A 15,154-nucleotide genomic window follows, 5' to 3' on the forward strand; every position below is an offset into this window, starting at 1 on the left:
AATTGAGACATTATCATGTCGGGTTTAAGTGAACTTTTGGTGTCTATGCATTTCTGAATGGGGATTTTTTCTCTCTCACTATAATAAATCTCCTTATAGAGAGGAATCGGTGACCTGTCATTTAAAAGAACAACTCTACAGTCTGTTGAATTAGTAAAAGCTGAACTAAACAATTGCACATTTACCAGTGTTTTGGGTGAACTCATGTTTTAAGGGTGGTTTCCTGTAAAATACTCTTAGCGAATCTTAAGTAATAATTACCACCTTCCATCTCATTGTGTTTACTTAAGAGTACTCCAGCAGAGATTTGGTTCACAAAACACACTGTTTGTATGACTGTGGGCTGTTATTGTCCTATTTATTCATTCCTTTTTAATTATTGTTTGAATTGCTGTGTTTTGAGTTGCATTTATCATATTATATTTTAAATTGGTTTCTGTTTTGGGTATTAGTTATAATTATGTGGTTGCTTAGTTACCTCCAACGAGGAGGTTATGTTTTTGCTCCTGTTCATTTGTCTGTTTTTTAGCAGGTTTTATAAAAAACATTGAACAGGTTTTAACAAAGCTTGGTGGAATGATGGGACATTGGCCAAGGACCCATTCAATTGTGTTGGGGATCAGGTGAAAGTGGTGAATCCAGGCTTTTTTCCACCCACTTACTTTAACAATGTGAGATTAAGTGTTTTTGGACATTTTCACCAATTTCCCAGGGAATGATTCATGGATCTCAATGGAAAAAAAATCCGGCACATTAAGAAAACTGATATCCACGAGTGTGTGAAATGTTGCTTGGCTCGACTGTATTTAAAGTGGACTGTTGGGCCTTGTTTGTTTTAAATAGTAATTTAACAAGAGTAGAAGAGAAACAGAGGCACTCAGTGGAGGTTATAAAGTACATACAGCCTAAGGAACTGAAAAATACAGAGCAAGGACATCCTCTCTGTGATGTACAGTATGCTGACGTACAGTAGGAGGGAATCTTTAGTCTGAAAAGCTATATAAAGCAGTGAATACACACTTATTGCCCACATGCACACACTTGGGGGATGATGGGGATCTCAGCTCTCTTTGTTTGCCTCATATGGGCTCTGGGTCTGTTTGAGCTGAACTCTGCTCTTGGCTTGAACGGGTCTGGAATGAAATGTAAGCTGCAGGGTACGGCTCATCCACCTGCCTTCTCAATGGATGGGGACTATGTGGTTGGGGGGGTTTTCTCCATACACGACTACATGCACACAGTGAGGTATAACTACACCACGGAGCCTGAGCCTCTGAGGTGCATAGGGAGGTTTGTATAACAGGGAGAAGTGGGGAATAAAAGGATGTTGGACCTTGTGGGGACATAAATGTTTTAAATTTGGATATTGTGCTTAAAATCTTTTTGTTTTAATTTTTTGATGTTAAGTTACATGTGTTATATTCAAAATGTGTCCAGTGTGGCTGTAGGAGAAAAGATTATGATATGTGATTCTTAAATGAAAACAGTTGTTTTTAACATTTATTAATATTTCCCAGAATAAGAACAGATTAACGCTGTGAAACGCAGTCATTACTTGTGTGAAATTAGTTGACTATTGACATTAAATCTTCTCCTGGCTATTCTTATTATGATGTTATATATGATGAGGTATGATCTTCTTGTTTTTAATTTGTTTTCTGTGTGAAGCACTTAGTAACAGCAACTTATTATTATAATTATTATTAGTTGTTGAAGTAGTAGTAGTAGTATTACTAATAATAATATATATTATATATATAAATAATATTTTCATTAGTAGTGTTATTATTTGTACAGTTAGTATGCCTGTGGTTTTTCCGCTAATATGATTAGGCTATGACGATAATTGTGATTATTATTATAACTATTAGTAGTATTAGTAGTACTCCTGTTTGTATTATTAGTATTATTCTTAGGCCTGTGATTCTCCCATTAGAACACGTGATCCCATCCTATGTAAACTTGTTTACATACATGTGTGCATGTGCAGCATCGACTCCCGTGAGCTGCGCTTCTCACGCGCCATGGTCTTCGCCATCGAGGAGATCAACAACAGCTCGAACCTGCTGCCGGGCGTCACGCTCGGTTACCACATCTACGACTCGTGCGCCTCGGTGCCGATGGCGGTGCGTCTGGCCTTCCAGCTCTCCAACGGCCAGGACCCGGAGTTCAGCCCCGGCAACGACCACAACTGCTCCCAGTCCGGAATGGTGATGGCCATCGTTGGCGAGTCCGGCTCCACGCCATCCATCAGCATGTCGCGCGTCATCGGGCCCTTCAACATCCCTCAAGTAAATCTATTTGTGTTTCTACTCAATTCATTCATTATAAACCAGTGCGATTCACAGTTGTTTTTGGAGATGAAGAATCCCACTGTGTTGCTCCAGGTGAGCCACTTTGCCACCTGCGCCTGCCTCTCCAACAAGAAGCAGTACCCGAGTTTCTTCAGGACGATCCCCAGTGACCAGTTCCAGGCCAACGCGCTGGCCAAACTGGTCAAACACTTCGGCTGGACGTGGATCGGTGCTGTGCGCTCGGATTCGGACTATGGCAACAACGGCATGGCGTCTTTCCTGGACGCAGCGCACAGAGAGGGCATCTGCGTGGAGTACTCCGAGTCCTTCTACCGCACCCACCCGCGCAGCAAGATCCAGAGAGTGGCTGAAGTGATCCGCAGGTTTCTGCACCACTGACTGTGTTGACACTGAGCTTCTGCACATTAAAATCACTAAATATATTCAGTCACACAACATTAGAAGATTAGAAAATGGTTTTATTAAGATAGTGCAAATACAAAACAATGTAATAAATAATACTGAATAATAACTGACTCTTCATGTTTATTGATCTTATAGGCCTGGATAAAAATACTCATTGAGAAACTGTACATTCAAAACACTGAAGTTCTCATGTTTGCTGGTTTAAAAAATCTTTATCCATATTAACTGTGCATTATGCATTATATCGTCTCTCCAGGTCGACAGCCACGGTTATTGTGGCCTTCGTAGCCTCTGGAGACATGAGGATCCTGTTTGAGGAGCTGTCCCGGGAGCCTCCTCCTCCTCGTCAGTGGTTAGGAAGCGAGGCCTGGGTGACTAACTCAGAGCTGCTGAGGTTCTCCTTCTGTGCCGGGGCCATCGGAATTGGCATCCAGCAAGCTGTCATCCCCGGCCTGAGGGACTTCCTGCTGGATCTGCCGGCCACCAAAGTGTCTGCGTCCCCGGTGCTGACTGAGTTCTGGGAGAGTGAATTCCACTGCAGGCTGGGCCAAAGTGAGGAAGTTGTGCAGACTTATTTTTCCCTCTTAAAACATAGGTGACACTATCAGTTGTGTTGTGTTGTTGTCACAATTTGTGGAGCTGCATGGTAATTCAAGTTTATTTATGTGCTTCTCATTAAACATCAAAGATACATGAAAAATACATGAGATGACTAAACATATGAGATGAAAATATTTGAAATAAGAGAATATTTCAAATATATAAGGTATAAATGCAAGCTGAAAATATAATAAGGTACAAGGTAATAATGAAATAGATATTAAATAAGTGAAAAGTAGAAGACAAATAAGATGAATAATCATACATGAAACGTAAACTTAAAAATGGAGAACATTAAGAATATAATAAAGTTATTTAAAAGGATACTGACAGTGCACATGCTGCATACTAATAATAATGTGCAGTGATATCATAGCAATCATAATTATAATGATATATAATTATAACGGAACAGCACAATACAGCATAATACTATGATAATATCATATTCATGTTTTAGTAAATATGAATACAGGTCAAGTCAGTTTCAAGGAAATTGTTCTCATTATTTTCATAAATGTAAATGTTAATTTGTTAAAAAAAAGCCCAGTCTCCTCCTCGTTGTTTTTAGGTGCAGCCACAGGAGAGAGTTTATGTGATGGAACTGAAGACATTCAGACGCTCCAGAGCCCGTACACCGACACCTCTCAGCTCCGCATCACCAACATGGTGTACAAGGCCGTTTATGCAATAGCTCATGCCATTCATAATGCAGTGTGCCAGAAAACTAACTCTACAAGAGAGTGTGACAAAGTCACCAGGATAGAGTCCAAACAGGTCGGTCCAAACAAATACTGTATGTCATATACTTACCAAGACGAAAATGTACTTTACATCATTTACTTCCTGTCTTCTTTCATTTCATCCTCACAGGTTCTTACTGAGCTGAAGAAAGTCAGCTTTTCCCAGAACGGTTATGATGTGTCGTTTGATGCCAATGGAGACCCGGTGGCCACATATGAGCTGGTCAACTGGCAAAGAAGTGCGAGTGGCAGCATTGAGTTGGTGACAGTGGGGCACTACAATGCGTCGCTGCCGGTCGGCCAGGAAATCCACATCAGCAGGAACCTCACGTGGATGGAGGGTGGCACACAGGTGAGGAGCCATAACTTAACACCTCTACCAGCTGTGTAGCCATAGTGTGATATCTGTGTGAGTTTGTTTGTGTCTGTGTGACAGGTGCCTGCTTCAGTGTGCACAGACAGCTGCCCTGCAGGAACCCGTAAAGTGCTGCAGAGAGGGAAACCCATCTGCTGCTATGACTGTGTACCATGTCCTGAGGGAGAGATAAGCAATGCTACAGGTAAAATAAGAACACGAGGAATGTTCAACACCAGTTGATGAATCCACCGACTTGTAGGTAACATATCGGACAAAGCAGGTCTGAAGAAGGGCCTCTGCCTGAAACATTACCAACGACAGCCAGTGGCTGGAAGCATTATGTTTTTGGGTTATTTGACGTACGTCCCATTCATGTCAACGCATATCTCAAGAATCCCTTGAGGGAATCACTTCATGTTTGTCACAAACGTTCACTTGGACTCAATAATGTACTCATTTAATTTTGGGAGCCAAAGCTCAAGGTCATTGGTGGCCTCATAACTTTGGCCTCATAATGCTTTTGGCTTCTTGAACATGATATCTCTTGTCTGCCTTTAGGGAATTTCTTTAAAATTTGATCAGTTGTCACTTGTCACTTCAGTTGTCAGACTGGTTATTGCAGAGACATGAAAACACAGAGTGGCACCTCTAGTTCTCTGTTATACTAATAAATAAACAGTATTGAAGGTTTTTTATATTTAATTTCTTGTTATATTTGGGTGTGGTTTTCTTTCAAGCCATTACTGTTTTCTTCCACCCCCCACACGTATTTTAACATTTCATTTATGGACACTTCGAATTGTCTGGTTTTCGTTACCTCTGTCCAGCACCTAGTGTTCATTATATAAAGTTTACATCAAATATAAGGCTGCTGAAAGTGTTTTTCTTAATTTATTTTTGCAGATTCTGCTGATTGCTTCCCCTGCTCTGACGAGTCCTGGCCCAACGCAGAGAGAAACACATGTCTCCCTAAGCCTGTAGAGTTTCTCTCCATCCATGAGGTCCTGGGAATCATCCTGGCTGCGTTCTCCGTTGGCGGCGCATGTCTCGCCGCCATAACAGCGGCTGTATTCTTTCGTCACAGGAAGTCCCCGATCGTCCGGGCGAACAACTCCGAGCTGAGCTTCCTGCTGCTCTTCTCGCTGACTCTGTGTTTCTTATGTTCACTAACTTTCATGGGAGCGCCCTCCGAGTGGTCCTGCATGCTGCGACACACCGCGTTCGGCATCACCTTCGTCCTCTGCATCTCGTGTGTTCTTGGGAAAACTATAGTGGTGTTAATGGCCTTTAAAGCGACACTTCCAGGTCGAAACATCATGAAATGGTTCGGTCCTCCGCAGCAAAGAATGACTGTGGTGTCCTTCACGTTTATTCAAGTTTAATATGCATTATTTGGTTGGTGTCAGTCCCCCTTTTCCGATGAAAACCTGACCATATACAAGGAGAGAATCATCCTGGAGTGTGCGTTGGGTTCAGCTATTGGGTTCTGGGCTGTGCTCGGGTACATAGGCCTGTTGGCTTTCTTTTGCTTTGTGTTAGCGTCCTAGCTCGGAAGCTCCCTGATAATTTTAATGAGGCAAAGCTCATACGTTCAGCATGTTGATATTCTGTGCCGTCTGGATCACTTTTATTCCAGCTTACGTCAGCTCTCCTGGTAAATTCACTGTGGCTGTGGAGATTTTTGCCATCTTGGCCTCCAGCTTTGGACTAATTCTGTGTATATTTGCTCCAAAGTGTTACATCATATTGTTTAAGCCCGAAAAGAACACCAAGAAACATTTGATGAACAAGAATGAATCCTAGTACATCTGAGCTCCGGGAATATTTATGATGGCAGCATACAAGAGTTTATATTGTGTAAGTTCTTCGACTAGTTGCATGATTTTTCATATATTGTAATTTTGTGAATGTCTTTTTAATCTGTTGTTTCTTATTATACAAATAATTTACCTTTTGTGCTGGAAATATGAAATAAAACTAAGAAAGTTTTGCAACAAAAAGAGTTTTGTCTTCACTATAAAACATAAAAACAAAATGCACATCATAGTATATAAGATGTGATATAATTAAAATAAAGACTTGTTACATTGCCATCAAGTGTTATTGTCAGTGTTTGCAAACTCCTGTCCTGAAATGTTAACAAATACTTTAGCACTTTTCTTGTCTTGTTAACCACTCAAAGAGCTTCACTGTACAGTTTTGTCATCTACCCACCCACACCCACACACACACACACGTTCATACAAGGCTTCGGACCCTAACCCTCCAACACAAGGGACATGTGGGCTGGACTCAAAACCATCTCTGACTACAAAGCAAAGACCAGCAGTGCGGATGTAGTGTCTGCATCTCTCCCAGAGGATCTGAACACCTTTTATGCACGCTTTGAGAGCAACTCCCCGGCTGTGGAGATCCAAGAGGCCCAGGAGGACCGCTGCCCCCCAGTAATATCCAGGGCAGATGTGTGGAGATCACTTAACCGGATCAACACACGCAAGGCACCTGGACCTGATGGCATTCCTGGCCGAGCTCTCAAGGTGTGTGCAGATCAGCTGGCAGATGTTTTCACAGACATTTTCAACCTGTCACTGCTCCAGTCTGTAGTCCCCGCATGTTTCAAGGAGACCATCATTGTCCCTGTTCCCAAAAAAACAAAAATCCTCTGCCTGAACGACTACCGCCCAGTAGCACTCACTTCCACCATCATGAAGTGTTTTGAGCGGCTAGTCAAACCATTCATCACCTCCTCCCTCCCTGACTCTCTGGACCCTCTTCAGTTTGCCTACAGGCCAAATAGGTCGACTGCAGATGCCATCTCCCTCACCCTTCACACTGCCCTCTCCCACCTGGACCAGAGGGACACATATGTGAGAATGCTGTTCATTGACTACAGTTCAGCATTCAACACCATCGTGCCCCTGAAGCTCGTCACCAAGCTCAGAGACCTTGGGCTCAACATCGCCCTCCGTGACTGGATTCTGAACTTCCTGACGGGCAGACCACAGGCGGTGCGGATAGGCAGCACCACATCCTCCACCCTGACTCTAAACACCGGTGCCCCCCAGGGCTGTGGGCTCAGTCCTCTCCTGTACTCCCTGTTCACGCATGACTGCGTGGCCACCCACAGCTCCAACACCATCATTAAGTTTGCTGATGACACGACCGTTATAGGCCTGATCACCGGCGACGATGAGAAGGCCTACAGAGAGGAGGTCAGAGCCCTGACATCTTGGTGCCAGGACAACAACCTCCATCTCAACGTCAGCAAAACAAAGGAGCTGATCGTGGACTACAGGAAGAGTCAAGGAGTAGAACACGCCCCCCTCTCCATCAACGGGACTACGGTGGAGCGAGTCAGCAGCTTCAGGTTCCTCGGGGTCCACATCAGTGATGACCTGACCTGGACCAACCACACAGACTCCATCAGGAAGACGGCCAGACAGCGGCTCTTCTTCCTCCGCAGGCTGCGGAGGCTCAACATGGATGCCAGGATTCTCTGCAACTTCTACAGGTGCACCATAGAGAGCATCCTGACCGGCTGCATCACCGCCTGGTACGGCAGCTGCACCGCCCTCAACCGTAAGGCTTTACAGAGGGTGGTGAAGTCTGCCCAGCACATCACCAGGACGGAGCTACCATCCATGGAGGACCTCTACACCCAGCGGTGTAGGAAGAAGGCCAACCGGATCATTAAAGATCCCTATCACCCCAGCCATAAACTGTTCTGCCTGCTGCCGTCTGGCCGACGGTACCGCAGCATCCGGGCCCGCACCACCAGGCTCAGAGACAGTTTCATCCCCCAGGCCATAAGACTTTTAAACTCCTCCAATCTGTCATAACTCTGCACCTTAGCATATTTGCACTATTGCATATTTGCACTATTGCACACACTTGCACTATTGTTTTTTTGTTTTTTTGTTTTTCTTTAGGTGTATATATATATTTTAGATATGTATATTTTATTTTTAAATTTTAAATTTTGATTGAGCATTGTTATAAGAGAGCCTGTGACCCAAGCATTTCATTGCAAGCGACTGCTTAATGTTATCGTTGTGCATATGACAATAAACTCTTGAATCTTGAATCTTGAATCTTGAATCCACATGCAGCACTTTCTCTATCACACATCCTTCATACACTGCCGTCAGCTGTCTTTTGGGTTCAGCGTCTTGCCCAATGACGCCTTGGCATGTGTGGAATGAGGGAGACGGGAATCAAACCCATCTCGACCTCCCGAGCCACAGCCGACCCTTCAGTTCATGCATTGAGGGGAAAAGGTTGATGTTTTCCTTCAGGTTTAAAATTAGCCAATCTCATCACACAGTGACAATAATCAGGTTTATTTGAAAGAAAAAGCCTTTCATATGTGAAGGGTAAATTTTGCATGATTAAGAGTGTCCTATATTCTGTAAATTGAAGTTAAACATCAACAATGCACAGCTGTGGATATGACCACTAGATGGAAGCAGTCAACCAATCCCCTTAATCAGGTCTGTTGTGGAAACCATGTTGGAGGAAAATAAATATCAATAATTCCCTTCACAATTTCATGTTTCCTCTCTTGTTGGATCTCAGAGTGAGTTGGTTTGTTTTCAGGGTTTTTGCTCTGATCAAAACAAACAATTCTGTTTGACAAATAAAACACAAATTTGCATGATTAAATCAAGTTATAATCAATCGATATTTTCCAGCCCAAGCACTTTCATGAGGTTACTCATGTGAAACTCAAACTGACGACACAAGCTGTGGATTTCCTCATCACATTCAAAATCCTCCTTAGCTCAGCTGGGTTTTCACCCCAGGGCAAAAGTTCTCTGTTGGACAACTGCAGCGTCGTCGTCACTCATCAGCCGACAGCAGAGAAAGTGAACAGAGGAAACTACACATTTTCCATGTGGTACTATATAATGTTCTTGTTTCACTGGTTGAAGAAGGGACAGGCGGGTGGGAACGTTTACTTTGAACATTTAATAATGGAAAATAAAACCATTCTCTGATGACAAGTCAGGGGGAAAAATAGAAACTTAGTTTGCATAAACCTGTCACACTTTTCATTATACATGTTGAGTTTAACAACATTAATCTCCATTAACTACTAACAAATTGTGTATTAACTGTAAGACACGCAAATCCAATACACTTGTAATTTACCCTGTACAAATATCTTGATGCATTTGTTGTGAATCTCACCCTTCGCCCCTTCGTTGATTTGGTTCCGAGATGAACGTCAACTCAGAAAAGACACATATGTAGCGGACTTCAAACAACTCAGTCAGAACCAAAAGCAAAAGCAGATGTGTGGGACGACAAATTTCCCCATAACTGCTCTCCTCCTGTTTCCAATTGTTTTGCAGTCACATTATATAATACACAGGACCATGCTCAGCCATGTAAACGTGATCATTATTCTCTTCGACACCCATTGTAGGAAGTGATGTAAAGTCAGGGAGGACTTAAGATACCCATTTAGAAGCCACATTAAATGTTAAACTTTGTCACCTTATTGTATTGAAATATATCAACAACAAATTAAATAATTTTGTGACTGTTTTTTGGGGGTTGAATGATTTAATGCAGTGAAAATAATAAAATTATATTTCCTTCATGTTTTCGTTCAGGTGTTAAATGACCATAGTATTGTGTTAGTGATTGAATTATATGGTTTATTTTTTAACAGGGAGAGAGTCTATTTGCTGTTTGTGTCCCCTGAGGCTCCACTGAGTTCTACAAAGACCATTGTGGTTGCTGTGGTTGAAGAATTCCTGTCTTTCTTCCTGGTCATATCACCAATGCCGGCTCCACCAGGCAGCGTTAGGACTCAGCTTCGTCCTCTGTCTGTCCTGCCTCCTCGTTGACACCATCTTGGCGTTCCAGGCGATTGTAGCTGGTTCCAGGGTTCTGAAGCTGTTTTCTCTCCACAGTCACCAAAGTGCTTGTTCATTGTGGGAACTGTATGGTTTCTCTATCATTCTGTAAGGTCGTGACCTTCTATGTAAAGTGGCTTGAGATACTGTATGTCATGATTTGGCGCTATACAAATACAGTGGAATTGAATTGTATCACTGGACACTTTTCATATACAGGAGGTGAAAAAAGGAAGATGAGCTTTAGTGACTTTGATTGAAAAAAGTTGTAGCTTTATTGTATCTTTCATTTGAAGTTTGTGGAAGAATGTGAAGAAAGTGTTAGCTACAGAAAAAGAGAATGATGTTTTTCTCTGGTTTGATCAATATTATGTAGCATTTGTTTAAATTCTTCATTCAAAACCAATCAAATGAAATCTCAGACACTGCTTACACTCAGTGGAGTTGATGAATAAAAAGGAGGAAGACTTGATTCGGTTCATTTACTTTATTCACCACATCACAACTTATAATGTACTACAATATCTGTCAGGCTGTGAAACTAGTTTATTTGCAGTTAACTCGACACCTTTCAAACTACAGCTCAAAGTGTCCTTGGCGGTATTTTTCCCATCAAATGTCTCTTTGAGTTTTGTTCTGGCCTGAATAAGATAATGTAGCATTTTGGAACAAAAATGCATGTCAGCAAGGCAAAGCTGGAGGCCAGAATAGCAAATATCTCCACAGCCACAGTGAAACTTCCCAGGAGAGCTGACATATGCTGGGATGAATGTGATCCAGACGTGCACAGAATATCAAACATGCTGAAGGTGATCAGTTTGGCCTCATTAAAGCTGTCTGGCAGCTTCCTGGCAAAAAAAGCAAGAATAAAACACAAGAGAGCAGAAGTCCGATGTAACCCAGACACAGCCCAGAACCCGACAGCTGACCCCAGAGCGCACTCTAAGATGATCTTATCTTTATAGTATATCATGTTCATCCTTGGAATGGAGGGTTGGTTGTGAGCCAAAAGTACACAAATTACAACCTGAACCAGGGTGAAACTCAGAACACTGAGCCTCTGCTGGGCAGGACCGAACCATTTCATCATATTTCTGCCTGGAAGTGTCGCCCTGAAGGCCATTAACACCACTATAGTTTTCCCGAGGACACAAGAGATGCAGAGGACGAAGGTGATGCCGAACGCAGTGTGCCGCAGCATGCAGGACCACTCAGAGGGCCGGCCGATGAAGGTCAGGGAGCACAGGAAGCACAGCGTCAGGGAGAAGAGCAGCAGGAAGCTCAGCTCAGAGTTGTTGGCTTTAACAATGGGAGTCTCTTTATGAGTCCGAAAAATTATTGATGTCAGTAGAGATAAAAATATGACCACACAACCAAATCCAGTTAAAAGTGCCCCCATGATCTCGTTGTAGGAGAGGTACTCAGTCGGCTTCGGGAGACACTGGTCTTTCTTTTCATTCGCCCAAAATGCAGGTGGACAGATCAAACAGTCGGGAGAATCTAACAGTGGAGATAGAGAGAGAGAGATTTTAAAACATGCATTTCTTTCCTTTTTTGTTTCTACTGCAAACATGAATGAATTCATTTTCTGTCTCACTTGTCTCATTACTAATTGTCCCCTCGGGGCACTCAAAGCAGTCGAAGCAGCACACAGGTTTATGCTTCTTTATCGCCTTTCGAGTCCCTGGGGGACACGGCTCTCTGCAAACAGACCTCGGCACCTGATTAGAGAAAACACAACGTGAGAAAATTCATAAATGCACCTAAATGCACTGTAGGAAAACACTATAATTCAGCTGGGAGAATTAATTAGACAGATGGTCACTTCACCTCGATACTGTTTCCTCCCCAAACTATCCTGGTGTTGTCTTTTAGTTTGAATTTCTGCAACTCTGGCAGAGACGTGTCAAATTGACCGATGTTTACGATCTCAACAGAGCCGTCGTCTTTTATTTGCCAGTTAACTAAGTCATACTGGGCAACTGAGTCTCCGTTTTCATCAAAGAAAACCTTGGCCCCACTCTGTGTTGTGAAGTTCATGTACTTAATGTGCTCCAACACCTGCCGGAGGACAATCAGGACATTTCAGCATATTTGCGAGAAACCAATAAGATTGGTAGCTAATATTCAAATGTTAAATTTTTTGCATTAACATCAAGGTAAGGAAAACATTAATATTAAGTATCTTATGCCTGAGTAAATATACCAGAACTTACTAATTTAGGCCGAACTTGGTCTTTAGTCACGCAGGACTTTCCAGTGGTTGGATTTGAGCCATTGTGACATTGCAGTAGTGAGTGAATAGCATACGCCACCAAGTACATAGCTTTGTACACATTATTCTCTGGCCTAAAATGTGTCACGTCTGTGTAGTCACTGGAGACTGTGCTGAGATCTTCTGTGCCAGTACACGTAGCAGAAGTATTTGACGGAGAGAAGCTGCAGTCAAAGAACGACTCCCAGAAATCTTTAACTATAGCACTCTGTGGTTCATCAGAGGGTTTAAAGCTGAGTAAGAATTCACCAAGACCTGGGATGGAGGCCTGAGGGAGGGCGAAGCCCATCGCCCGCTGCAAAATGCTCTTTCTCCTGTCAGAAGCCAGGTCTGTTTGAATGATCCAATCCTCACTGCCAACCCATTGCTTTCCAGTGATGTTATACTTCTCTATTTCTGACAAGAACGATTTGGTGAAGGACAAAAACAAGAGGACCACCTTGGACGAGTATTTCCTCAGAGCCTCCACAATAGCAGGAAATTTTACATGTGTCTTTGAGTAAGGTAACCGGTATTCAACACATATGCCCTCTTTTTCTGCTTCCTTTGCAAATGCCATTGTACCTTCTTCTACACGCCCTGAGAATAAATGATCCCCACCCAGCGCCAGTCAAAGTATTTCATGAGCTGCACCAGACCGATGATTTGGAAGTGGTCACTGGGCACAGTTCTGAAGAATGTGGGGAACTGCCTTTTGTTACTCAAACAAGCATAAGTGGAGAGATGGCTCACCTTCAAAGAAAGAAAACATGTTAACCACAACAAGGCAGAATAAACGTTCTTCAAAGATGGAAACATGAATAAATCCCAGTTATTTCCCAATCACGTCTCCTCACCTTTGGAATGGATAGCGGGCTGAGTATGATGTTTATGTCTTTACTCACTCCGGAGGAGGAATGGCCCAGGAGAGCCTGTATCTGATCAGCGCAGCCCTTTGAGTCCTCTCCGTTTACGGCTTCCACTGCTGCTCGAATCAGATTCTCACTCCCACAACCATTGTACAGCCTGTAGCCCAGACTCAATCCAGGAAGGAGCTTAGTATCTCTGTTGATCTCCTCCACTGTAAACATCACTATCCTGGCAAACTTCAGTTCCCTGTCATTCAGCCTACACACAGTGTTCGCTTGTTATTAATAAATGACATTAGAGCTGATCACTTTCACACACAAAACATACACAGGTTTTACAGCACATTCACTTACTTTTTGCAGTATGTATACGGCAATGCGTGGTAGCCATTGTCAATCAATTTGCGTGTAGTAGACAAAGCGAAAACTCCTCCGATAATGAGATCACCATCTTTAGAAAACTTCTTGAACCCTGTTTGCCCGATCATTTTGCATGTTTGTTTTTCTGACTTTATCCCTGCCAGCAGAGTGAAGAGGATACAAGTGATCCAACCCATCACGAGTCTCCCTGTTCTTCACTGAAAGCAACTCTGACCTGGGAACTGACCTTTATAGTGTTTCTTTGTACCATGAGAGAAGAAGCAACAGCCAATGTGAACGTACTCCTCATTCCCATGAAATTATTCTCAACGCAGTACTGCACTTCTAAGAAACCCAGCCCAATGACGTGTAGGAGACAGAACTGATTTACCTGTTCTCTGAGGATCTGCACAGGATTGAAAAATAGTAAATACATTGTGGAGAGAAGTTGTTTCGTTGTGCTGTATCTGTTTAAATGTTGCAGTCAATTACAGATGTTTGCCAGTAGTGGATCTCTAAAAACATATAAAGGTAATAAAAACAATAACAATAAAACAATAACAAGGGTTAGGGTTGTGATTAGGGTTAGGATTGCGATTAGGGTTAGGGTTGTGATTAGGGTTAGGGCTAGGGTCGGTGAATGTCGTAGAGACTTGGGAGTAGGCTCTACCCCCACTAATGTGGGTATGCCCGATCTATTGGTACTATGTACGAGTTTCTACGACCTTGGTAAGTTAGGGTTAGGGTTGCGATTAGGGTTAGGGTTAGTGGATGTCGTAGAGATTTGGGAGTAGGCTGTACCCCCACTAATGTGGGCACACCCGATCGATTGGTACCATCTATGAGTTTCTACGACCTTGGTTACTTAGGGTTAGGGTTGCGATTAAGGTTAGGGTTAAGGTCTGTGAATGTCGTAGAGACTTTGGAGTAGGTTCTACCCCCACTAATGTGGGCACACCCGATCGATTGGTACCATCTTTGAGTTTCTACGACCTTGGTAAATTTAGGGTTAGGGTTAGGGTTTGGGTTGCAGCTAGGTTTAGGGCTAGGGTTAGGGTTGGGGTTAAGGAGCGAAGAAAAGACACATAGCTGTTTGTCGGATGCACAGTGACGAGGTAATGCATCGTTTGTGTGCATCCTTTGTTGTTTATGTCCTACTGCATCTTGCAATGCTCTAATAATGTGAACATATGACAAACCTTTTAGGAGGAAGAAAGCCAATCCAGGATCAGTTTAGAATCCTTTCTGATCACACAATTCTCTGATTAAGAGTTAACAGTTCCTGACTAATTTGATTCACCCTTTAGCTCGTACTTTATCACACTCCCTTCAGCTTTTCTTTCTTCTCCGGACATTTCTCTTGTTTGTTTACTTTGCAAGTCTGCT

At 42.9% G+C, this 15,154-nt stretch overlaps 1 protein-coding gene and 1 pseudogene across 1 annotated transcript; one reads left to right on the forward strand and one right to left on the reverse strand.

Moving 5' to 3' along the window:
• The first annotated feature begins 827 nt into the window (after positions 1-827).
• On the forward strand, positions 828-6,264 carry LOC117773010 (annotated as a pseudogene).
• Positions 6,265-10,868: 4,604 nt separating this feature from the next.
• Positions 10,869-13,630, reverse strand: LOC117773098 (extracellular calcium-sensing receptor-like). Its single transcript, XM_034604793.1, is given in 6 exon segments — positions 10,869-11,021; positions 11,023-11,069; positions 11,072-11,785; positions 11,883-12,006; positions 12,116-12,346; positions 13,397-13,630. Coding segments are annotated over 6 exon segments (1,503 nt in total).
• Between the last annotated feature and the right edge of the window lie 1,524 nt (positions 13,631-15,154).

The sequence above is a fragment of the Hippoglossus hippoglossus genome, chromosome 13 (assembly GCF_009819705.1).
Source record: "Hippoglossus hippoglossus isolate fHipHip1 chromosome 13, fHipHip1.pri, whole genome shotgun sequence".
Taxonomy (NCBI): domain Eukaryota; kingdom Metazoa; phylum Chordata; class Actinopteri; order Pleuronectiformes; family Pleuronectidae; genus Hippoglossus; species Hippoglossus hippoglossus.